Raw genomic sequence first — 26,951 nt, 5'->3', positions numbered from 1 at the left:
TGGACAAACTCCCACATGCAGAGGGCTGTGGCTGATTTCTTTATTGACTGATGACTCATTCTCTTTTTCAACCTGCTGGAGGTACTTCAATCATGCAGGTAATCTCCCCTTGCACGCCAGCAGCCGAGAGGTTACCTTTCCCACACATCAGAGCTATTTTCCTCTTAATTGAGACCAACTCTGCTGCGACAGCGTTTTCACAAGGTGGAAAATGGCAGGTCAAGATTTCGAGACACACGTCCCCCCTCCTCCTGCCTCTCTCCCTTGGCAAAAGTGGCTGTGAAGTTGATAAGTTCCTTTAGGGACCTTGGAGCCAGGCCAGCTAAGACACTACACTTCTTAAGGGCAAGTAAAGGTTGATGTCGCGTCACCTCATGGATTGTGTGTATGCGTGTGTAGATGTGTGCACACGTGCTTGTGTGTTTATGCAATCAGCCGATGCCTAATGTATGCACGCCTTTCTGATTGAATTACACTGGGGCTTTTATGAAGAAAAATGGTAGTGAACCATCTCTTTGAGTGCTTATGAGAGAACAGACACTTTGTGGGAGTCTCCGTGGTGACCTGACTCAATCTGCATACGATTACCCCTCAGCAGACCTGTAACCCAATTTATGAGCTGATCACCTCCTTTCCAGAAAGAGCACATGCCCGTTCACATGTGACAGTAAAACGTAGCAGGAACACGATGACATAACATTTGTTTGGCTTTATTGTGGTGCCCTTTAAACCAGGGATGCATTATAGTTGTTTTTTCATGCATGTTTACTAGGGTCTTGGTCACATCTGCGTTACAACATTTCATTAATCAGCAGCACAGGAGACTTTCAATCAGTTGCACAGGTTTATTTTTTTATTTTATTTATTTTAGAATGTGTTGCCATATATTGTTATATGTGAACAAGCTCCACTAAAATAGCTGTAAAATAACTGAAAAATGCCTCAAGGCTGATTTCCATTGTGATCCTTTTAAGAGTGAGGGTCAAATTAACAAGACATTTAGATTCAGTGAGAGCAAATGTTCTATACTCTTCTATGATTTAACCTTGATGTTAATATATGCTTCCATCTATATTTGCATTTAAACCTTGGATGATGATACTTGCATATATATTGATATGAGTGAATGCATTCATGCAGCCAGTTACCTTTGACATCAGATTGCTGTTTCACTCTCATATAAATCACATCTCTGGTTTGGATTTGGTTACAAGCATGAAATATGAGGATAAGAACCTTTTTTATAAATGGGGCCCCAGTCTTTTACACAGTTGGACAAATGAGACAAACATGACAAACATAAAACCAAGGCAGGCCTGACAAATGGCCCTGCCTTTGTTTAATGGCGTGTTTAAATTGGGATACGGCTTAAAGACCCCATTTCAATGCGGTGTCAGCGAATGTGGCTCTATTAAATCCCAATTTCCATGTGGAGTGACGTGCAAACATTTGTTCTGTGATCATTTGGCAAAAGATGACAGCTGACAGTTACCAGTTCCATTTTTTTTCTCAGCTGACAAACAGACTTCTTGGGACCCTGGACACACTCAGAGACAGAGTCTGAGAAATGCCTTTTTATTCATGGGTCATGCGTAGCGCAAACGCAAACGCTGCTTATGCTTTATAGTCCCAGTCACAGAAAAGCTGCCGGAGTTGTTATTATCACTCAGCAGATTGGCCAATTCCCACACCAATTGTGATCCAGCAGAATGGAAATCTGGTGAGCAGGGAAATGTTAATTGAGTTCAATTAGGATTTGTACCATGTTTGTTTCCTGCCAACAGATTATGCAGATTCCCCACCCTCACTTACTGAAATGAACGATAACCCTCTGTCTAAAGTCTGAAACGGGCAATTTGAGGGTAGGTGCAAGATAACGGATATTGCACTGGCAAGCTCCTCATGGCAGTATCAGAGATAAATAAAGCAAGCCCTTTGAAACAGTTAGGCTGGAGTTCACCCTTAAAGGGAAATTAATTTAGGATTTATGATGTTTTTTAACTCCTCTGTTAATTTTTTTTTCTTCAAAACCCTGTGAAGTAATTGAATGCATTGAGGTGCTTAAAAAGGCATCTTTTTGTTAAGATCAGTAAAGGCAAACCCAAACACAGACAATGGAATTAAGTAACATAAAGAGAGGTTTATTGTAGGCATAAAGGGGGGATGAGGGTGGCAGGCAAGGCAGAAGGTAGAGAGGTGATGGCAGATGGCAGAGATGAGGCAAGCTGAATGGTGGTTAGCTGAGTTGAGCTGAGGAGGACAGGTGGACGAGGGAGTGAGTGTGACTGGTTGAGGATAAGCTTTGGGTGTTTATTAAGCAAGCAGGCAGGCAGGCAGGCAGGCAGAGGGACCAGACTGTAGTGATGCTGGAGGCACAAGGAAACACTGTAAATACATGTGATACAAACACGAGGAATAACTAATATGTTATTGCAGAGCGGCGGCATAGATATACTGTTGAGCTGATGAGTGACTGTTGATGGAAGGCAGATGTGCAGGCTGGGCAGGTGAAGTGAATGAGCCGCAGTCAGGAGGGAGCTGGACAGTGCCAAGGAAGACACACACACACACACACAGACAGACAGGGAAAACACATGGAATCACTGGGGAAATAACTGGAGGCATGTCCGGGGCCGTGATACTTTTATCTGACATTAATTTCACTGTTGAAAAGGCCCACTGTTACGTACATTTTCAGGAGTAATCAACTGTCCGTGTTTGATCTAATTTGTCTGTTTTATCAGATGACGCTAATCTTCATATTATTTAACTATTTATTCCAAAGAATGTAATATCCACAATTATCTTTGTCATTTTATCTTTGACTAAACCAACTCTGCAGCTGCGTACATAATTTTGCATGATATGATCTATTGTACTGTAGATGCAAATTCCTGGTTCTCGGACAACATCGAAATAACTCTTTTCAAACCGCTTACTCTCCTTTTTCCACTTCTGTAAGGCATATTTTTCCTTCTGTCAAAAGGAAAATACTCCCGATTTGACTGTAATTATCCTATTGAATAGGTGTTATCATCACACATCTGTCCCAAATATAGAGGCTACTAGGGGCCTGCTAAACCTGTGGTTCTGATGGAAAAAGCAATGACTGAGCCAGAGTGTCTGATGCTTGGCAATGAAGCATTGTCTTTTTTTTTCCTTTTTTCTTTTTTTTTTTTTATTGGGGGGGCAGCAGAATATGTTGAGGCTGCAAATGATCTTAAATACTCAGCATTTAAGTCTCATATTATTAAAATATTTCTTAAAGTAAAAGTTGAGAAGTATTATTATCAATTGTACTTTAGTATCACAAGTCAAATCAGAATGGCTACTTTTGTATTATTAAACCATGAGAACATAACTGATTCTCAAGTTTTGAAAAACCTGTTTTATAATTTCCAGTTCCTTATAAGCCTATCGCAAAGCTTAGTATTTCGTCTCTTCAGCAGTCTGCCATTTCGTGGTATTTGTTACAACATAGAAAAAGGCACTTCCAGCTATCAGCTAGACCAAAAAACAAGGCTTACCTAGTCTGTTGCAGGCCACATTTTGGGCTTTGTCGTGACTCAAAAACTGACATCCATCAAAAAGTTTGGTCTCATCTTGAACCACCGCATCTGCAGATTAATTCCATAACTGATGTATTGTGATCCACTAAAGTTATGCACGATACAAGATGAATAAATCCCCTTTTTTAATCTTTACTGTCATCTCGACTGTAAGGGAGCTGGGAGTGACAATTGAGTGACATTTGGAGGGAGGGGAGAAGGAGGTGGGGACTGTTGTGTTACAACAAAATGTTCTAAAAGAAGTTTGGATTTATCTTCTCGTTTTACCCTATTACATTTATATAGTTAGGTGAACCCAGGATGCTCAGTTACAATAGCTTTACACTATTATATGCACTTTCAAGAAAAATTAGACTATACTGACACTTTAAAAACTAATACATCTATATAAGAAAACATCAGACCTGGTCTAGATCTGCACTCTTTTAATATGTGAAGGGTCAGTGTTCAGTAAAAACACGTACTTTTGTGTACCACTCTTGACAGCTGTAGTTATCATGTCTGTTCACTTCATGTCTTTAAAGTGTGTGTTGTCTATGTGTGTGTGCACTTAAAAGACAAGATGATATGAACTATAAGCTGCAATTACTTCATGCACTTGTGTGTTTTTTTTTTACTAAACTAAGTTTCTTCTGTGTTTGAGCCGCTGCCTGTTTGTCTGGACCTTTTAAACTCTCCTGCTGTTTTTATTAGTTCTGAGAGTAAAACACTTCAGAGTCTCAATTAGGACACATGATTAGAAGTGAAACCATCTTGGCTGTGGTTGTCTTACCTTAAGCCTTCATGTTATTATCGTCCACAAACTAATTAGCAAGTTCTTGATAAGCGAGTGTGGACCCTTTGTTGCCATAGCAACAGTTAGACTTAGTTACAATGAAAGGATTGTGCTGTTGGGTAACTTGGAGAGCCCATTGCTGCCTTCTCCTGCATTTGTATTACTTAATTATATTTCTTGTTATTCACTCTTTGTACAATTTAGGGTTTTTTTGCAAGTGAAAAGAACTGCTTAATTGAGGGAATCTAAAAGAGGTTTAGAGGGTCATGTAAAAGCATTGCATGTGAATGATGCATTCTCAGTCTCATCAGATGAAAACAGCAACTTATTGTTGCCGACTTAGGGTCAAGTGGGATCAAGAAAGGTGCTGTAGATTTGGCTACAGGTAAATATAGCTGTCAAATCTGCCTTGCAGGAAATTTTAGGACGGATGGCACATTCAGTGCATTTTAAAGTAATAACCACTCTTATATACTCTGAGGCTCATGTTAAATTGGATTCCAGTATATATGTCATGATTAAGTGTTGCACTTTGTTGTTTTTGCCTATTTTTCTAACCTGTTTGTGATAGTAGTGGCTTGAAAAGAAGGACACCCCCTACATATTTGTGAATTATTCAGTTAAATATTTGCTGCTTATGTTAAATGTTTAATTTTTTTAATATGTTTTATTGATTTAGAAGTAGTTATTGTGGCTCCAATTAAATTCCATGAGCATTGTACGTTGTTGAAGTAACTACTGAGTTCCACCACAAGAGGGCGTATATTGTTTGTGGCAGCGCTCTGTCAGGGGAAACCAGCACATTATTGTGCATTTGTAAAGAAGTTAGGACAGAGGTGGGTCGCTCACAATGTGCTGCTCTGTGTAGGCTATATTTTCAGGTAAGCAAGCAGTAAATTAGTTACAAAGGTATATATCGATTAGTTTGCAATTTAGAAAGTTGGCCGGTTATCCCTCTTTTCTTGAGTGTGTGTTAAAGCTCAGTTGTGGTTGTTAGTCACACCATGCTAGCAGCTAAGCTAACATTTAACAGCGCTAAAAGGACCCTGCGGTGGTAAGTGTGTTGTATTTGCCTGCTTGTGCTATGTATAGACCTGTAAACAGTGTAGCAAATGTACAGGAGCCACAATATTTGTTATTACAATGTTATTTTTGTTGTTAAGTGTATTTAAGAGTCTTAAACTAATTTGGAAAGAGTAATTTAATGGAGTACATTGTTGTGCAGCTACTGTAAAACGATGACAGAAGCGGGTTACAATGTGCTGTATATGCTCAGATAACGCGGGAAAGTCAACATGAGACTCTTAAGCGGGCTGAATGTTTAAAGTAAAAGTGTGCTAAATGATTCATCTGCTAAACTATTTCCTACATGTCCTACAAAGTCTTTCAAAAATGACTGGGCCCAATTAACTCCCTGTTTTTATTCCACACTCTGTTCATTGTATACACTGTCTATGCTAGAATACTACCTGGCTTCATGCATGCTGTGTGGTGATTTGATTCAATACAAGTTAATTTAGGATTATACAATACTTTAGCAAAAAAAACTGAAATTTGAAACTAGATTTTGACATTTCAGCCCTTGTCAAGATAGAGCCTCAATCAATAAAGCAAGGCAACCATAAATAACCTTATCATTGAAAGAAGCGGCTTTAGAGAAGCACTCCCCCAAATACATTTTCAATTAAATTAGCAGAAATCAGTACGCCCCAAGCTTTCATGGCCGTTGGATGAAGGTCATTGTGCCCGTTTTTTAATCTTACCTTGAAACAAGCAATTTGAAGATGTCACCTTGGGCACTGGGAACTTTTGACAGCATTTTTTCCTATTCTCTTACTTCCTTACAACCTTTTTTACTCTTTCACTTGATTTAAAAAAAAAATAAAAATAGTTCAAATAAGTTGCAGCCCATATGTTCTAACCAGTGGTGGTTGTAGGTATAAAAGACAAACCACAATGGAAGTGAATCTTTACAGTCCATGTCTTTTTACATTACATTATGGTATATTGAGGCTACAACGTATGGAGAAGTTGGTCCCACTTTATCTCCAGTAATGTATCTTACATACCACAATCCACAAGCTTTTGATAACTGAATCATTTAAACTCTGCTACTCTAGAAATATCTCAATGTAACTTTACGTTGTTCTCATTTTTCACTGTTCAAGTGATGTGGAGTATGTGTTTCCCTGTTTTCATCTTTTCTCTACCATGTAAACCAACCACGTAACGCAACCACCAGTGTTGCTCTCAGCATAACACTTACAGTACCACGCAATACAATACAATACAATAACATAAATCAGCATGGTTTAATCAATTTCCTGCCAGCATCCCTTTACCCCCAACAATTTCTGCATGCACCGCACCTCGCTGATTGGCGGCCGAGTTGCTTCCTTGGTAAATAAAACATTTATAGAGGCTCAATTAGTGAAGCCTGTTGAGTCTGCGGCAGCTGTGTTCGCCAGCTGTTTTTAAAGGAAGAGTGATGCAGCGAGGTGAAACGAGGGAAAAAGAGGATGTCAGGAAAAGGAAGGGGGGGAAAAAACAAATAAGGGAAGGTGAACCAGCCAGAAAGCTGTTTTTGATTCAGTGAGGACCCAGTTTGGCTTTCAAATATATGACAAGTGCTTTCTTACTGTCTCACGGAGGGTTTTGATAAAAGTTTATCTATATTGAAAATGTCTAAAGCTTCTGCAAGCTCAGTAGCTTTTATCTCATGCATAAGATATGCAGTGACAATATTCAGTGTTAATATAGATACCTTAAGGAAATAATATCCTCTGCAAAAAAAGTGAGTGTAAGAAAAGGCTGGACATTTACTAAATAAAGATGAGTTGATACTCATACCCACAAAGTCAATTCAGTTGTTTTGGAGCTTTTGATCACAGTAGTTTGCCAGGTTGTCATGAAATTGTAGATGTTCAAATGTCCATTTGGCTTCAAAGCTGTGGTTCAGAGTTTATTCTTGACTTTGCTGTTTCCATGATCAAAAATGGAGTACAGAGTTCATCTCAGTCAGATTGCTTACTTGGCTTCACTGAGCTGATCCCGGATAACCGATGTCATGAAGCTGATAACAGGCTTGACAAACCTTAACCCAGTTAAATCTGTATCAACTTAGTGACACCGGAAAACACAAGTTAAGCCCATAGACACTGTAGCTGGCTTTCTCATTAATCTTGTTTTATTGTGATGCTGGCCAAGTTATTTTCTATTAAAATCCACCCAAATGTGTTGCTTCCCTTATACAGATTATTACTTACTGTCCTTTTACACAACTCACTGTGTGTGAAAATCTCATTCAGCAACTCAGGGGTCGGTACTGTCTGTGTGAGAATTTGGTGAGGATTAAATGTCAATTTAATATTTGGTGTTGCTCATGAAATGTATATACCCAAAGATAGAAAATAAGTCAGAGAATATAAACCATCCCTTTGCCTGCTGCGTATGAATAATACAGTTTTTATTTCATCTTCGTAACTTTTTTGAATGACAGTCGGCGGGCTTTATTGGATGTCGTAACAGGAAGACCCCTATTGCTTAGCTTTGGCATGTGCAGAGGCGCAATATGAGACGAGCTATACCTTCTCCATTAATATGACTGAACACAACATTTGACACCTGAGGATAGTCTGATAGCTTAAGGAATTGAATGCAGACTTTCAGCAGCTTCTAATTTTCTGCAGTCATATGTAGACGAGTGCCATCACCAGCCATTTAAATGGATATTGATGGTGGCTTATATACAGTTTATTGCCTGTAGAATCAATTTATGTATGAGATGGTGACACATGAGTCAAATATAAACACAATAATGTTTGTAGGTGAAGGCAGGGGCAGACAGGCAACAATGATTGAATGCAACAATTGAGAGATCACTTAAACATTCAAAAGGATATTGTGGTAATGAAACGCTTCAAAAACATAGGTACGCACTGGGAGGATCCCTGCTTGCTCTCTGGCTTTTTAAAATGTACTGTGAATTAATTTAGACACACCTAAGGAGCAATATGTTAAAGCAGCCAATATATGAAAAAAAGCCTTTATTTTGTTTGTGTAGAGATCAGTACTGAAAAGATGAAAAGAGCATCTTGATTGATTTTGATACAAGGATCGCTGGCAAAGCACATGTACAGACAGACAGATGCCAGCTCTGAAAGTGGTCTTGTCCTGGTTGCCACATCCCTTTTTCGTGTTTACAGATCACCTCTGCTGGTCTTTGTGATGATGTAAATTGGCTCAAAAAATATTCCAACCCTTCTCAAGTCAGCCCTGCTTCATTCTGCTTTTCTCTGTTTTTTTCTCTTTCAGTGGAAGGCTGCACAGATTGGTCTGTGGACTACCTGAAATACAAGGTGCTTTTGGGGGAACCTGTACGGATTAAGTGTGCTTTATTCTATGGATATATCCGAGCCAACTACACCCATGCGCAAAGCGCAGGACTTAGCCTTATGTGGTACAAAAGTGCAGGACATGGGGACTTCGAGGAACCCATCAGTTTTGACGGCACAAGGATGAGCAAAGAGGAGGATGCCATATGGTTTCGACCAGCAGAGTTGGACGATGTGGGGTATTATTCCTGTGTATTAAGGTAAGTTACTCCACATTTTGTAAGCCAGCATTACCTGGAAAACATAAAGCTCTCCACATTACTATCAAATGTAGATTTTTGCTTTTAGTTTTTTGTGTTCAACAGCAACAAACACATATGGATGAGAAACTCTTGTGCCATTTTGGACTTGTTTTCTCAACAGTGTGTTAGTAAAACAGTGCAAGTAAATAACATTTTCTAGAACCCTGTTAGCACAAGTAAAGCTCTGCTAAAGTCCTCCCCTGTTGATTTATAATGAAGTCTCATCTTCAGCCAAAAGAGCACTGGTCCTTGGTCCACAGAGCATCATCTAACAATATGAGGCCCCTTTGCTTCACTTTATATGCTAAATTATTTTTTTATTGTCCACTGGGGGACAGTAAGCCATTAGGTGCGATTGGTAAATCCATAATTCTGAGGCCCTTACAAGTCCTTCTTTCTAAAACTGTGAGAGCGAGCAGTAAAATGAAACAGAATGGACAGTAATTCAGCACAGGAAGATTGAAGGAAGTAAAAGGCAGCTAAGATAAAAAGGAGGGGAAAAAGCAGGAGACTTGTACTATCTTCCTTTCCACTTGCCTTATGGTCGAGGTAGACAATTGTTTGATTTATGAGTTATGTAATGTGGTGAAACTCCTGGCTTCCCTGCTGATATTGGCACAAGTTTTCATTAACAGGGAGGTTGTCTGTAGCCAGTCTGAAAGAAAGGCAAATATTGACAACAACTTCTCTTTTCACAGGACAATAGGAACTTTGAAACTTATCTTCCTGAAAGATAGTGAGGGTGTGATCCTTTTAGAATTCAGAAACATCCACGGAGACATTTGTATAACACCATAAATACAAACAATTTATGACATTTGTTACACTGGCAAAAAAACAGGTGAATAATGTGCTCTTGAGCAATTGCATTCAGCACAGGTTTCCTTGTGTCTCACAAGCTCAATTCTAGGAGGTTTTGAGCATTACTATTCAACACCATTAGCACATCTCCCCTTTGCTGTGGCGACCGCCGTGAATAGAAACAGGCAGCACCAATCCAACAATTCTCTATTCAGTGACATTGGCAGCATTTTCTGGAGGTAGACAATCAGTCAGCTCAGAGTTATTGTGTAATCATGCATGCAAGTAGAGCCATGAGATTTGATTTGGACTAGTAGTGTTGCTTTTGTCGCCAGTCTCCACCATTCAGAACCAAATTAATGGGCAACTCTTATTTGCTCGTGATGGACAAAAATAACAATACTGTAGTTCTGAATGCAGAGCACTTTTCCATCGCCAGGGTTTTTCTCTGAAGGCATTTCATTGGATGATTGTTGACTGTAGTTGCTTTCTGTGGGTTTTAAACATGTTTTGTGTTAGAGATGAAAAAGGATTCTTACTTTCGAATGCTCAACTTTCATCTCGAAATATTTTCCACTCAAACTGAATATTTACGTCTCTGACCTTTGAATAATAATGTCAGGATTGATGCAACAATCAGCTCACTGATTGTCAGTGTTATTCAAAGCATCTGCTGCAGCTGTTTATTTTTTTTCTGTAGAAGAAAATAGACACTGAATATCTACAACACTGTAAGAACATGGTGTGATGTGAATATTCCTGCAAGCCCATGATATGATTGCGTATGGACTAGTGTTTAACCATGTATACTGAATGTAATGCTACAATTCAGGCCATTTAGTAATATGTTACATTTTAAAAAGTATAATAAGTATAAGAATATTGTTTTGTCTAAAATGTCAAGATAAATTTAAATTCAACATTTACTGTCTTCTGAGATTTGTTTTGGTCCTCGCCAACACTAAGTGGGTAGAAGTGCAGAGTCAGGAGATCATTTTCTGTGAAGTTATCAACAGTGATACCTTCCATATCACACATGGTAATTTTTTAATTCATCAATCTTAAAATATTGATTACTGTCAATAACCAGTCCCAGATTGTCTCTGTATTCCTTGATATTAAAGTGAACATATTACCTTGGATTTCCTTTTAAAGCTGCAGTGTGAATGATTTAGTGGCATCCAGCAGTGAGGTTGCAAATTGCAAACATACAGTTGCAAAAAGCTCAAAAGGCCCTCTAATTGCTCATTCTAAGATAACGAAAAAAACAGTAATTTTACACTAGATGCCAATAAATTCTACACACTGCACCTTTAAGGTAAGTTCTCTGGCTGCATGAATCAAATGCCCAGAAATGCAAAAAATGAAAGGCAAAAAACATCAATTTGTCACAAGGTGTTTACTGTCAGCAACACTTGAGGAAATAAGCTGAATATTGTGCAGAGTCCCACATGCTTGATTATATAGTAATAACTTATTAACCTTGTAGGTAAAGGGCGTTTTCTCTTGTCTGGCTCATTAGTCAGCTCTATACAGCAACATAGGGTGGCTTTTAACAGGGGGAAGGGTCTGCTTAAAAGGCTTGGGTGGATTAGGTTATTGGATACTGTGTGTGTATGTGTGTCGCATGTTTAGTTTAATGCAGCGTTCTGAAGTGCATAGCAATGCATCAGAATCGACCACATGGGACCATCAAATTAGAATGATTTATAGTCTTGTATTAGCATATACTGTGAGTTCTGTTGAGTGGAGCCACAATAATAAGGCTAGGGCTCAGTCCATATGACTGACAGAGCAGTGGATTCTGGGAAGTAGACTTCTGATTGCTTTCACATATACTGTATGAACTTAAGCTGTAATCTAGAAATGGTAGCATATTTTTGAATTCCATACACTGTATGTCAAATGATGTGCTGCCTCCGTGAGATAAAAGAGAGCCACTCCAAAGTACTTCTGCAGAAATAACACTTGAACTATTGCTTTATAAGACCGAGCTATTAGCCTTAAAATGGCTATATCATGACGTTTGCAGCCACATTTGCTTTTGTCACAGTCTCCTCATTTTTGCACTCGAGTGTTGACAACGTGTTAAATATTTCAGGAATGGATTCATCCAATTTTACAACCATAGCAACCACATAGCAGCACGTCGAGCTGTTATGTTGACTCGACTCATTTCAATTCCCAGTCACTGCAGCCAAATCAGAGGATTGCTCTCGTCTTTTGTCTCAGCAGCATGGGTCCTATAGATGATCAGCACTTGCATATGTTAACATATCACATTTGGATTAGGCTCTTGGCAGTGTTTTTTTCTTGAGGATCCTCACCCTTTTGAAACATGAAGGAACCTAGGGAATTAGACCGCTCTGCAGTGGAACTAATGAATCACAGCACAACAATAAATCATCTCTCACTGGATGCATTTCATACTTGAGCACGTTATAACAATTCAATCACAGTTACTATGGGCTCTCGTGATGTTATTGTCTTAAAGCAAGTATTGACTAGTGTATCCAAGAATGTCACACACCAGTGTTGTGGATCCTCTTGTCCTCAGACAACATCTAGAAATGATCTTTTCACTGTCTTGTGTGACAGTATTTCTCATCATTTAGCAATTGTTTTTTCTAATTTGAAAATCAGCATGGTACATTGAGGATTCAAGCCAATCAATAGTTCAAGATTATTGTTTATCAATACTCAGTGGAGTAATACCATGATGATATGAACACCGGGGCCTGTAAATCCTGTTAACCTGAGGTCATCTAATTTGAAAATAAAAACTGTAAAAAATAAAAATAAAAAAAGGTAACGCAAGACATCCCCAACATTGTCAAATTTAGGAATGCAGGACTCCATTAAAAATGTATTAAGCCGGGAGAGGCAAGCAACAAATAAAACTCATAAAAATAAGAAATGGCAAATGAAAAAATCTGGAGCACTGCTATATACAAGTTGTTTGGTGACTTTAGTTAACATACTTTACATTTTCTATGTAATTTCTGACAAAGCTATGTATGGAAATAGTGCAATATATGTTATATGTAGAAATATATTAATATATTATATTCAATGTTTTGTTATATTATGTGACATCTGTGGAATTGTACACTCAGAATAAACTAACTTACTAGAATTGTGTTTATACCTTAAACAAAAATGCTAAATAATGCAGGTGCATTTTGAAATGTTTTAATTAATCATCTTGTAATGAATGTCACTTCAGTTCTACTTTCTACGTATTCATTATTATATGCAATATGCATCACTGTAAAAGGTTTCCCCATATATATAGATATTTTATGGATAGATAATATTGGTATTTTTGGAAATCACAACCATAAATATAAATTATACAATCACAAATACTAAAAAGTGAATTATAAAGAATAGGAACAATTATAGTATATAAATATACATTAAAAAAATCAAATTATCACAAATTTTAACATATTGCTAATAAAAAACAGAAATAAAAGTAAATTGCACAAATCCTGTATCACATAAATACACAAGTAGAACAACATACTTATACAGTAAATTGTGTTTTAATGTGGTTTTGTAACTCATTTTACTTTTTGCATCATTAGACTACCATAGCTGCTCTAGATTCCCCCGCTCCTCCTACCTCAGGCTTTCAGTGTAGAGACTTGAGGTCAATCTACCGCTGCTCTTCTCCTCATCTCCTACTCACATCTTCTCAGCAGGTAGAAGCTGTTAGTTAACTAACCAGAATGAGGGCGCCCACTCTAACAAGGTTAATGATCCACACATGACATTATAAAAAGAATACATGACATGTCAATGAGCGATAGAAAAACGATCGTCTTTATTTTGGGTTTTTGTGCGCGCCCCAAATATTGCTTCGCGAGACAGCACTCACTTCGAACAGTGAAATATCATCACGTTGATATTTCACACACCTATAATATAATATATTGAATGTTGTTTAGGTTTGTTTAAATCCAAACTTTACAAATAGATATACTTACAGTAGAAGGTACCCAGCAGTGAGTTTATGATGTGTTGTCTGTCACAGGTGAAACAGTTGACATTTTCAAATGTATCACACTAGGGCTGAAACGATTGCTCAAAAAATGATTGAGGCAGTTTTTCATGAATCGAAGCTTTGTTTAATTCATTTCACTCGTTTATTTGACCTGCTCTGCTTGTGTTTTACACGGATGGTTATTACTGACGCATATCGTGTGACTTGCTATGTCGCGGAGCAGTTTACTAGAGAGTGAAAACTAAAAAGTGTGTGCGGCATATCTTCTTTTTATAATGTCACTGTGTGAATAATTAGACTTGTTGTTCTAGTTAGTGAACAATCAGTTTCTACCTGCTGAGAAGATCTCAGCCAGTCAGCCAGTCAGCAGTAGGAGATGAGGAGCAGGGAGGTTGATCTCAGGTCTCTACACTGAAAACCTGAGGTAGGAGGAGCGGGGCAATCTAGTGCATTTAATAGTATGGTACCCTAATGATGCAAAAATTTAAATCAGTCACACTAAAAGTCAGTAAGTTCATGTATGTGTTTCAGAGGGCATTGAAGTTAAATGCAATAAATGGGTTTAGTTTTGATTAAATATTCAGACCAAATAGCCTTTGTTATAAATCTTAAATATGTCTTGTCATTTGACTTTACTGCATTATTATTTTCATTTATTTGTTTCAGAAGGTACTGAAGTTAAATGTTATAAGTGGGTTTAGTTTAAGAATAAAACCCACTTGATTGTTCATATTCAGAGACATGTTTTTTTTGTACTTTTTCTCATCTTTACTTTCGCTATTTAATAAGGCAAAATAATTTATTCGATTAATCAATTAAATAATCGATAGCTTCAGCCCTATATCACACGCAGGTAATAGTGAAACAGTCAGTTTGCTATGTCATGATATTTATATACTGGTAACATAATCATATTGATATCATTTCAATCTTATCACCCAGGCTTCTTGACGACTAAGATTAAAGTCCACGTGTTGTTCTAACTGAGCCTTGACAAATGGCAGGGTTACGAGTGAAAAAAACAATACGAATATTGCATAAGTGGAGCATTAGCAGACACCTTCATCAATGTGCATTTCCCCTGTGAACGAAACCCTTCTGAAGTATAATAGAAATATGCTTTGTGAGCAGCTTGGACAGCATGTGGCATGGTACGCGATGACAGAGACACATCTGCACTGTGAAAAACAAACAAACAAACGTCTTAACAAGTTCTGCGGTTAGCGTACTTTTCAAGTCTGAAAGGTGTTTGTTCATGAAACAGCTGGGAGGAATGTGCCAACAAGGTGCAGATAAACACAGTCATTTCCAATTCAAATATTCTATTTTTAAATTGCCATCTTAATCAAGAGGCCTGTTCTTAATACTGCTTGAGTGATTTTCCTGTTTGTGCTTTGCCAGATTATGGATGGAAATAGTAAAGATATTTTTGCTGTGTATACTAGTCCTCATATACAATCTCTATTTGCCTTCATTTCATGTGTTACATCACACCCTCTGACTTTACATATGTGGCCTTCCTGCCTCTCTCAACACACTCATATACACCGGTGCACCCACACTCGTCACATCTTGTGTATTTGCTCAGCTGCACTTAAGGGTGTCAGAGGGCATCGTTATATGCTGCCTTACACACACACACACACACACACACACACACACACACACACACACACACACACACACACACACACACACACACACACACACACACATGACATGTCTGCTCCCCTGAGACTAGCTGCTACTGACGGGAACTTTATGTGCCTCCAATCTGTATGTGAAAGCAGGCCAACGTCAACACACACACACACACGCACGTGCACAAACTCAACATTCTGAACATGCATGCCTGTCTCTTCTACTCTCTTGCATTAGATCTCATGCACACACACACATGGACACATTGATCTGCAGGCATTGAGGACATATGATGAGGGAATGCTCAAGCCAACTATAGTACAGTATACGAGTGGAGAGCAGACGAGCAGTGCTGCATGTCAAATTGAGGTCAGCTCTCAGCTGTTTCAGATGTTATACCCTGAGGAGCTCTGTCATATGCAGAGCGAAAACATCTGCAGTGGCAGAGTGTGTCACTTACTGTAGAGTGGCAGAAAACGCACACACATACACACACACACACACACACATACAGAACATCCGGGTACTCGGAGGATACAGCTAACTCCTCAGCCCTGCTGCAAGTGTCTCCATAAGCCTATTAGCATTACAAAGTTGCTAATTCCTGCTATTTCATACTGTGCTGACAGCAGAGACAGCTGAGTAAAAGCTGGTATGGCGAACATTATGACAGGAAAAGGGAAAAACATGGAGTAGATGTTTGGAATTGGTTCAACAGTGATGTGATGAAGTGTGTGATTTGGATTTGAATCTAGAATAGCAGGATGAGTGTATTTGACTGATGGGGCAGACACACATTGTGATTGTTGAGCTGATTATTGGACTTGAAGACAGAGCAGAATAATCTGTGCCGAGTCCATTCCTGTCTGGACCGGTTGGGGTTGAAAGTCTGATAAAATCATGCAGTGTTCAGTTGTCTTATTGATACTTTCATTATGTGTGAGACTGGCATCCAGACCATCAGTGTCATGTGTGTGAGCTGAAAAAAATAATCTTTCAAAATATGCTCGAAAATGACAACCAGCAGTAAAATAGTGCAGTGTGCTGCAAGTGAGAGGATATTATGTCCAGTTCATCCAGGTTTCAGTGCGGAGCCGTAGGTCACCTGATGTTCAACTTACTTTTTATAGAGTTCAGTCACCTCAAGCTCTCTGCTGAGTTAGAAGTTCAAACCTTTTGCCTGTGTTGCTTTACCTTTTTCTGCACAAGATGTGTCACAAATTATTAAGACAAACTGAGTTGGATGGTTCGTGCTTTGAGACAATCACATGTAAGACAAAAAGGATTTTAGGGGATTGCCTAGAAAAGTGACTTCAATCATAGTGTATCTGCCGTCCAATGTGTCATCCTCAGCTGTTCAGAATGTTCTCCTGTCTGACTGTCAAGACCATTTTGGAAATAGTTGTGTGTGGTGTCTGTACTCTTTGTAGGTTTCAATAATCTATTGCACTGTTACACTATTTGGATGGAGTCCTTGACTGTGCTCACTATATATTGTATTCTGTGTGGAAAACACTGTACTGTCATTTGTCAGTTGCCAAAAAACACAAGATAGAGCTCCATTCATGTCATGTGGGATAAATGATGGTAGTTGTTTCTTGGTTCTGACTGTTGCTTATTTGTCTCTGTGGGATAATTGGATTCCACCACAGAGACATCATACAGACATTTAGCAGTTACCCAAAGTTGGCTGTAATTGCCTTATTCTTATTGTCCTGCTCGATGTGTGACAATTTTCAGAAGTCTTCAAAAATGTTGTTAAGTATTTCTGCCATCTTCCATTTTAATGAAATGCTGTCTGAGATATGACAGGTCAGATTGACACATTTTTTCTTTAAATGCCATAATGACACATTCAGGGACAAACACAAGCCCAAGTGTGCATTACACACACACACACACACACACACACACACACACACACACACACACACACACACACACACACACACAAACTGTTGTTGACATACAAAAGCCAAAACAGACACGCACACCCTCACCGTATTGATCGATGTGGAAAGTGCAGGGATTACAGTGTCAGATTAAGGACAGATGTAGCAGAGCAGGGAGGATCCCACTGCTTGGCAGGTAGCTAATGTTTAACCTTTGACCCTGTTCACCGGTGTTGGCATGCCGCCACTGTCCCAGGCTTATTAATGGGTTTCCTGCATGTCCTGCAATGCCTGTGCTGTCACCAGCAAAGGACAATGGAAGGGGAAGATAACAAAGGAGGAAACAGAGGAGTGAGTGTTCATCTCTGTGTGTGTGTGTGTGTGTGTGTGTGTGTGTGTGTGTGTGTGTGTGTGTGTGTGTGTGTGTGCGTGTGCGTGCGTGCATGTGTGTGTGTGCGTACGTCAATTTGTTTATTCATGCCTGAATGGCTGCTGTTAGTGCACCTCACCTGGCACCTGTGCACACACATACACACCAAGAACACACGCACACATTGAAAACCTCTTCCCACCCAACCCAGGCCGTAGCCATGTTGACTGTATTAGTATTCGTAGGCAGGAGTGGCTGGTGATCTCTCAGGGAAGTGACAGTCAGAATGGGCCGTCTGGAACACTCTGTCATTCAGCCCCAGTCAGGGCCTGTCCAATTGATCCAGCCCAGCTGTCAAAGCCAATGAGAGACGCTAGACTAAGGAGCAGCAGGGATGGTTTGTGCTGCCAAGGGTTATGGATGATGTATAATATAAGGATGGTGTTTGTGTTATAAGCTACCTGGCAGGAGACAATCAGTTAGCTGTGGCTCTGTGGAATAGCTTCACAGAGGAGCGCTATAACAATGACCCCCTGATGGATGTTTATTAATATAGTTTATTTTTAAGTGCTGTGCATGGCCGAGGCACATATGAATGAGGTTTTGAAGTCACAATAAAAGGAAAAATGATTTCCATCCAGTAATGTTCCCAAACATCAGAAAGACCCCACTGCCAACATATTTTACAACAACAATTACAATTACAACAACTTCTTGTATCTTCCCTCGTGCCTTAGTTAATAAAATGTATTATCTTTGAATAAACTAGAAATTGTAACAGCTTGAGATGATGAAACTGTTTTGTCTGTATATGCAGCTGGTTTTCTTTGCCAGCTTTCTCACAGTTTTACTAACAAAAAAGACATTATTTAAGCATAATTCCATTCCAATTTCATTGAGACTTTAACTGTTGGTTACATTGCTTTTGTGGTATTCCATCACAGACAACCACACAAATGATTTAAAGTGATAATTACAATTGCATTGATAATAAATGGCTTAATTAAGTCGTCATACATAGTATTAGGTTTTGCTGCTCTTGATTGACTGCTGAGAAGAGTAGAATTGGCAGATATTGACAATTCATGTGAGCAACATTGCACCTGGGAGTTAATGCATTAGAGTAACTTTAGTTTGGAAATAGTTGAACAAACCCTGCTGTTAGTGCTAGTTGGAAAGTTTGGGAATTACCAAAGTCAGTGAGATTCAACCTACCAACCAACATGACCGTACCTAAAGCCCCACTACTAACTGGGTTGAAAAGTGCTGTGATGTGTTTAATGTATATGGTAGCTGCATTTGTTTTCAGTAGAAATGTACAGTTCACATGAGCTGGGAAGACTGAAATAGCTAAGTAGAAGTTACATGAAATATCTAAGACAGTGCAGTACAGATACACCACAGTAATGACTGAAAAGAGAGCATCTTACACATTACCGCTTTAAGAGGTTATAAGAGAGCTGGTGCCAGATCTCCAGCAGCAGTTATTCACCGTGCCCAGGTGGGGTTTTAGTTAATTGTAGGATATGGATTTGCCAAGTTGCTTTATATCCACCAGCCAGGGGTTATTGATAATGTTCCCTTATATTCAGTGTTCACCTGTATAGAGAGACCGATGTGTCGACACTGTGTCTGGGCAGCCTTTTATTTGGCTGTGTGGTTTAGTAGAAGCTGTTTTCCAGCAGCCATTGTCTGATGATGTATAGGCTGCTGTTTGGGCTTGGTCCACCTTTCACACTTTGCTTTATTCAGCCGTGTGATGTGGTGGTGTGAACCCGCCTGATATTCACAGTAGACATCTGATGTTGGCAGTGTCAAAGGAGAGTATGCTCATGAAACCACTTTGAGGGTAGGCGCTTGATAGTAATATACTCTCATCTGAAGTCCAAATGGAAAATGAATACTATTAATTTGTTTAAAAAATGTCCTTTTTAATGGTCTTATTCAAACTATTTCAGTATAACAAAGATCATAAGGTTAAGAAATGTTACAGCAAACAGCCAGAAGCATAAAAACAGTGCACATTACAGTATATCAGTGTTGTCCACCAATGAACATGCCTTTATTAAACAGACATGAAACAATAATAAGATGAACATGCAGTTTGGATAATAATAGTTAATGGGCTAGACTCATATGTATTGTGTAACTCTGCACTTAACAGAAAAAATGCTATTTTACTTGTATATATTCAGAGATGGCAGCATTCATAACTTTAAATAATCGATGCTATCAACCACAATCATTTTATTTTCCAAGAACTCATACCTTTCCCCAAAAAAGCTTTTAGAGACAGAAAACATGATATTTTGTTGACATTACATCTCTAGCTGCAAAAACAGCTCTGCAGTCTGTTGTTATTTAATTTCTCCATAGGATGCTGAGTCACAGATTCATTACTTGTGCAATGGTAGTTAAAGTATAGTTAAGGTGTCGTACTATTATGATTCACCAAGGCCCCCTGTGAATCTTCCACTCAATCTGTAATGCTTTGTTTCCACTCATGAAACGCATTTTAGCATTTGAATTGACCTACATCTACAGATATTTAGCATGCTGTGGAACAGCATTTCAGTTCCCATAACATTGATTGGCATTTAACACATTATGGAAAAACCAGGCACACTCTGTGTGCTTGTCAGTGTGCGGAAAACATAAAGTTGACCTTTTCATGGTAAAGAATACGATCAACATTAATATTTCTGGGCAATTTTTATTTGTAACCTTTTTAAAATTCTGAATTTCTTTCATTTCTAGTGACTTCTGAATTTTTATGAGGCAAATCCTTTAGGGTTTGCGCCACAAACTGCATTTTCTTATTAAATATGCAGTCACTGAATACTTTGTGTATCATAATGAATGAACACTCCTGAAGAAGCCAAAGGATCGTGAAGGCCGAAGAGCAAAGCTATTTACTGTGTTTAGATAAACAAATAATTTTGAATAATAGTCTCTACAATCATAATCTGTAAGATGAATGTATGTTCTTTATATCCAAATCACAAATATGGTACGGTATAGAATTTGAAAGAAATACATTACAATAGAAAAAAGATGCCCCAACAACTATTTTTCTCATTTGGCTTTTTAATAACTGTGTAAAAGGGGACATGTTATTTCCATGGGTCGAATCAAAAACAGAATACTTAAACAAGCTGAACAGATATTGGTTCTGTTTATTCAATTATGCACCGACAGCGGCCAGCATTTCTGATTCCTAACCAGCTTTACATATGCTCATTTTAATGTATGTTGGGTACGCTTTGTAGAAATTGAAATATAAGTTTAATCCACCATGTGCATGCATTAAGGTCTCAGCCAATTTCATTCCATGCCCTTCACGCTCCTTTTGATTGGACATTTGTCCCATGCTTGATTCCATTTGATTAAGCCAAGCTCAAATGGCCCCTGGCTACACGAAGAGAAAGGAGACAAGGTTGACTGTGGAGATTTTACTCACGTCTCAAATCAGCTGTCACAATCTGCATGACTACCCAGGACAATACAGCATAAGATCATATATGACCAATTTTCTAATCTAACACACATGCAATATACCGTTAGGGTTTTTTCCACACCAGAAAAACCCCATGGCTAAATACCTTTGCATCCCCAACAGAGGGATTTTATTCAGTCACATCCTCAGCATGACTTCCCCATATATCCAGCCCCTTGACTCTCCTGGTCCACGCTGAGCAGAGGAAGTCATCAAACAAGATGCCAAACCATCGCTATCTGATAGCAGGGACACTGACCTTCTCTTCCTCATATCCGATGGTGGTTTTTATCTGCCAGACAAATGTCAGAAATACCATTCCCCAAGCACAATCACTTTGGCACCACAGTCAACTTCTCCTGCCCCCTCCCTGCCCCCCCTCCCTCTGCGCTGGATTGTGAAGACCGGAGCTCCAAGCGAGACATCTGCAATACCACAGCTGTCAGTCAAACAGTGGTATAGGAGAGAACTCACACAGCTCTGAATGAAGGGTGAGAGTATGATAGGAAAGTGGCTGGAACTTTGGAAAGAAACTTCATTATAATTATCAAAAAACTGGAGGAGCTTATTTAAATTTGACTGATTATGTACTGTACATTGTAAAGAATTTGACAATGTATTATCACTATCGAAGCAGCTTTTGTAAAAGACTCATTTATTTTTCAAATACAAATGTATTATTTTGCTCCAAGAGGAATCATAACTCTGCATTAAAATCAGCCATAAAAAACTTTTTTCTTCATCTTTTTTCCCCTTATTTCAATATAAATTTCCAATGTAAAATTCACACAATAATCTGTGATATAAAAAAGTTATGCACCTATGATCGAAAATGAGCAGAGACCACCCTGTTCCCTTCTTAATCAATAAGTATCTTCGGTATACCGAATATGATCAACCAATACTTTTTATAACCATACCTTTTTATAACCTTTTTTTTCCATTGGATAATATGGTGTCACTGTGAGAAAAGCTGTGCTGTGTACAATCACAAAAGCTTTAAGCCGCAGGCTGTCAGTGTGTTAAACCACGTCGTCTCCTTTTGTTCTTTTACACATGCTAAATACAGACGATGTGATGTGTGGGTGTGGAGGCTTTGGAGTTGCTGAAAGGCACCTTTGATGGCTGTAAAGTAGTCTATCTAATTACTGTTGCTGAATAATTAGTAATATAATGGCTTTTTTATGCATCATGTAATGAGCAATTGATTAAATTTAAGTAACTTTCCCAACACTGGTTGTGACAGAAAGAAATAAGAAAGGGGTTTTTTAGAGTGCTGTCTAACCTTTTGATTCACTTTTTTGACAGTTACAGGGATCATGACTCACTTATAATGCGGAAAAAACTCTGTAGTTTGCCCAAAACAAAAAAAGACATCCAGCAACAGACAAACAGACCTCTCATTGGTGGAACGACTCGTTTACATTTTCTCCCCGATATGGCCCATACCCTCGTTGCAAAAGCCCATTCTTTCAGCAGCATTGCCATGAGGAGGTTTGCATTTGATATGCATAGCAGTATAGCTGCTCATACATTACACCCAGAGGGCCTGGGGACCAATGAGTAAGGTCATGGTGGAGTTAGAAGAGAATACAATGGAGACAAATTGTATATGCTTGTTATGAAATCAGGTTGCCAACATAAAGATGAGTTGAGGGTGTCATGAAATGGAAAATGAGTTCCCTGAAGGCATCGGCTAGGAAATGAGTGAGTAATGCATTTGCACAGAAGTGCTGCTGTCAGTCTGAGAAACACAACTCAAAGGAAGCCTTAAGGAATTCTCTGATTTTTTGGAAAATACGTTTTTTAAGTAACATATTTCTGGGATAGATGACACACATGTATATGTCCTGCATTATGTATTTTCAGTAGATTTAACTTCAAAGGTCCCCACTAGAATTAATTCCAATTAAAACACAGCAAAAACTGTAGCAATTCTAATTATTTGTGTTCATTTAAACTGTCTGCAGTAGCATTTTTTTTCCTCTCATGTATGAGCTTATTACCGACATTTAAGCCACAGAGCTAAACATCTGTTTTCCTGCATGCATGAGGTCGTTTAATAACACTTAACACTGTTTTGAAGACCTCTTTTGTAACCCTTAAAGGCTCTAGTAACCATCTCAATGAGTCAACATTCTGTCCGCTACACAATGAAAATGATTTTTAACCAGTTCCCAAGTTGCCACTGTATTTTCTAGTCAATATAAAGATGGTAGTCAGAAATATGTACAACATGAACCAAATTGTTCCTGTATATACTGATGTCACTCTCTATTATGTAATATTTCCATATAAAACTAGTTCTTGACTATTCTGGAAATATGTGATCAAGAACATAGATCACGTGCTGTTAAACAACCTTTTGGCTGTTTACAAAATTGCCAGGTAAATATTTTTTTCTGAAAAACAGATGCTTAACTCTGTTACGTTGAATGGAATGGTATAACATAGGAAGTAAAAACTGGGATTGCATTGTTGTTAACAGATAAGCAGCAAAGTCTTCCCCTGTTCTGATATTGGGGTCTAATGAGTATCCATTTCTCTGTAAAATACTTTCATATCTCTGATGTAGCAAATGGAACAAGTGGACTATTCATTATTTTGGCTCTGTGCTTAGTAGTAAAAAGACTTTTCTTCAAGAGTATGTCAATAAATCATCATTAATGTAAGTTAAACTCCACAAGTAATCACACATTCATTGTTCACGAGCCAAAAATTTAGATTAAAGTTTGACATTTTACTGCTTTGCATAATCAATCAGATCATGTAAAGAAAGCTGTGTTGAAGCTCTGTATAAGCTATTCTTTCTTTTTTTTGTTTTTCTTGTAAGGATTACATAGCAATGCAGTTTATGCTTGTGTGCTCGTGTATGTGGATACAAGTATGTAGACACATGTTTTTCACAGCATGGCTAAACTAAATTATCCGCAGGGGTATGTGTTCCTCCCTGAGAAATCATGTACTACAAGACAAGAGAGAAAAGGGCGTCTGGGCGGGTGAAGGCAGGGACAGAGACAAACCATGAAAAAAGCGAGAGAGAAGATATGGATGGATTATAATTGAGGCAGGAGTCCGTTGTTCCGGCGTGGCAGACAAGCGCTACACTCTCAGATAGGGGCTAAGTAGGAGCAAGTTGGCCCACAGTCAGATTTGGGGAGCCCGAGTGCTTAATCATCGCGGGCTTGTTGCTAGAGTTGACAGGTGAGTGATGAGCAGGCGCTACAGGTAGGAGCCCCAGTCTTCCAACTGCTTGCTATGACCTTCGCTCTGGTCATAAATAATGCAGGAACCATAAAACACTAATTTAGGATAACTGAGCCGGCTTTATCTTGGTCTGGGTTAATCTTGGCCTGGTGTGGACAGGGAAGATAGTACAAGACTATAGAGGCTGATGTAATTGACATCATGTCATAGAAGCAAGTACATATATGTTATAGGTTTACAGTTGTGTTCAGAACTGTAACGTTTGAGTAAAAAAAAAAGACTCTTCTCACCTCTCTTAGCTTTATGCCAATTTAGACTCGGACATGTTTTGGTCTCTGCCGCTATTTGATGTTGACCGGACTTTTCCCTGTCTAAAGTCATTGCTACATCTGTCTCTTAAGCGACCTGGCACATCCCATCATGTCAGGCTGCATTAACTGCCGGGCATGTGCTTTTTCAGGCAAGGATCTTGCCTTCCATTACATCTGCCCCTCACTTCCTGACATTACCCTGGTCGACATTCCTGTCTAATCTTTCGGTATACAGCATGTTGACACAAGTGGCAGTAGTGTAAATATTATGAGTGGATGCCACCCATGTATGTTGATGCGTTTCACCTCAGCTTTATTATTGCAGGTAGATGATGCAACATGGTAGAAAACAACTCGTGGGGGAGACAGTTGCAGTAATGTCACTTGTTCTTCCCTCCATAGAAACCAGGCCAGACTTTAGGTGGTAGGATTATTTTTGTGGCCACATACAGCGGGCTGACAATTAAATTAAGAATTTGAATAAATTATCAAAGGAACATAACAAATGCCATGTCAAAAAATGTCAAACTAGTCCTTAAAGGTTCACACCAGCACTACAAAACCTTTAGGGCAAATACTACACCCACAGTAACTACAGTGCTGCATACTGTACACACACACATACACACACACACACACACACACACAAATATATGCACATACAGGCTGTTGCTAAGGGACACAGTAATGATTTGGCAGATGTTAGACACATCTCTGCTAAACCTGATGCTCTGCTTACTGACATGTGTGAAAAAGCTGCAGTGATGGATGATGTGCCCGATGGATGGAGAAACAGCTTAACTTTCCTCTGGATGCTGATGAGACAGTTGGGATGCTGCCATATTATCAATGACAGTTGACTCCTTCAATTTTTTTGGAAGTAGACTAGGTGGATACTTACATAGATTTAATTTTTCAGTAGTTGCCAAGCATAGGTCACCATGCTATGTCAAATTTGTGAAGAGTTCATTTCTTTGGTGGGTTTATTTTGCTGCCATGTAATGAAATAATAGCGAGATAACCTTTAATCAACACCCCTACCCCTCCTCGCCTTGTGGTGTGTGCTTTACACCGAGAAAATTATCTGCAAACATTATTGTTAGTCGAAAGCAAGATCTAATGAGTTATCAGGCATTATTTCATCATCCCATTTCTATTAGAGAGGAGTTATTTTAATTAAGAGATTCATTAAGTTAGTTCATTAATTTCCCCACAGGTGCCATGGATTCTCAGGAGAATTTCAAATCAATTCTGCTTCCTATTATTTAATAAAAGGGCAGAACAGTTGCTGAGTTAAAGGGCAGGTTCAATCTTGTTTCACCCACTGTTGGATTAGATACACTGACAGTCAATAGAATAAGAAGAGGTATGTGTTAGATGGTTAGACAAATGGTTTGGAAGGTGGATGGTCATAGTTATTAGGTTAGGTGGGATGTAGCTCTGGAAGTGGCTATGGCTGCATACATAAACATACATATTAACCCATCACAATAGAAACAATGGGAAATCCCATAAGTATCCTTCAGTGAGGAGAGACTGCAGTATGTTTTTTCCACATTATGCCAATCAAAATTATTTCAGCAGACTGTTTGCACATCATTTCACTCTATTTGCCGCATATCGCAGCTCAAGTCCTCTGCTTGCCCTCCAGCTGTATACAGTAGCTGTCAGCCTGGCCCTTCTCTCAGTTGACGTATGCAGGATGCTATCTATCATTGCCTTGACATTGCATATCCCATTCAGTCTGACACATTTGACAGGCACTTTTGCCCATTAATGCCATGGTATCACCTAGCTTGTTATCACAATATCTCCAGTAAGCAGAGGGTCCCACTAGCGTTGAACGTTTGCTGCTTGGCGTACAGTTAAGTATCTGGAGTGTGCAGCAGTAGGATCATTTTCCTGCTTTTAGCTCATTGGTTAGGCATCATGAATATTATACCTGCTGAGTGAATAGTCAGGAGATCGCCTGGCTCTTCAGGCTCAAAAGTCACTGTGATGGATGTGAAATGTTGGAAAGACATTGTAGGACAAAGTGTTGGCCCACACCATCGATCACTCATGCGGAGCAGATGACACAATTCTCCCTCTCTCTCTCTCTCTCTCTCTCTCTTCCAGCGGGCGAGTTTATCAGTGCTGCCCAGAATATTTAACAGGGAAGAGAGTGCACCCGTGGGATCTCATTTGCACAGGTGTCCATCTGGTAGAAGTTGTCTGGGATACTCTCCACATCATGTTACATTT

General features: G+C 39.0%; 1 protein-coding gene across 1 annotated transcript in view; it reads left to right on the top strand.

Annotated features, from left to right (window-relative positions):
- LOC133976389 (interleukin-1 receptor accessory protein-like 1) overlaps positions 1-26,951 on the top strand; it is a 224,658-nt gene that overhangs the window by 61,564 nt on the left and 136,143 nt on the right. The window contains 1 exon segment of the mRNA XM_062414587.1: positions 8,659-8,938. Within this exon segment, the coding sequence (XP_062270571.1) occupies positions 8,659-8,938 (280 nt within the window).

Source organism: Scomber scombrus, chromosome 24 (genome assembly GCF_963691925.1).
Source record: "Scomber scombrus chromosome 24, fScoSco1.1, whole genome shotgun sequence".
Taxonomy (NCBI): Eukaryota; Metazoa; Chordata; class Actinopteri; order Scombriformes; family Scombridae; genus Scomber; species Scomber scombrus.
Note: the sequence above shows the minus strand (reverse complement) of the source record. Positions and strands in the feature narration are given on the sequence as shown.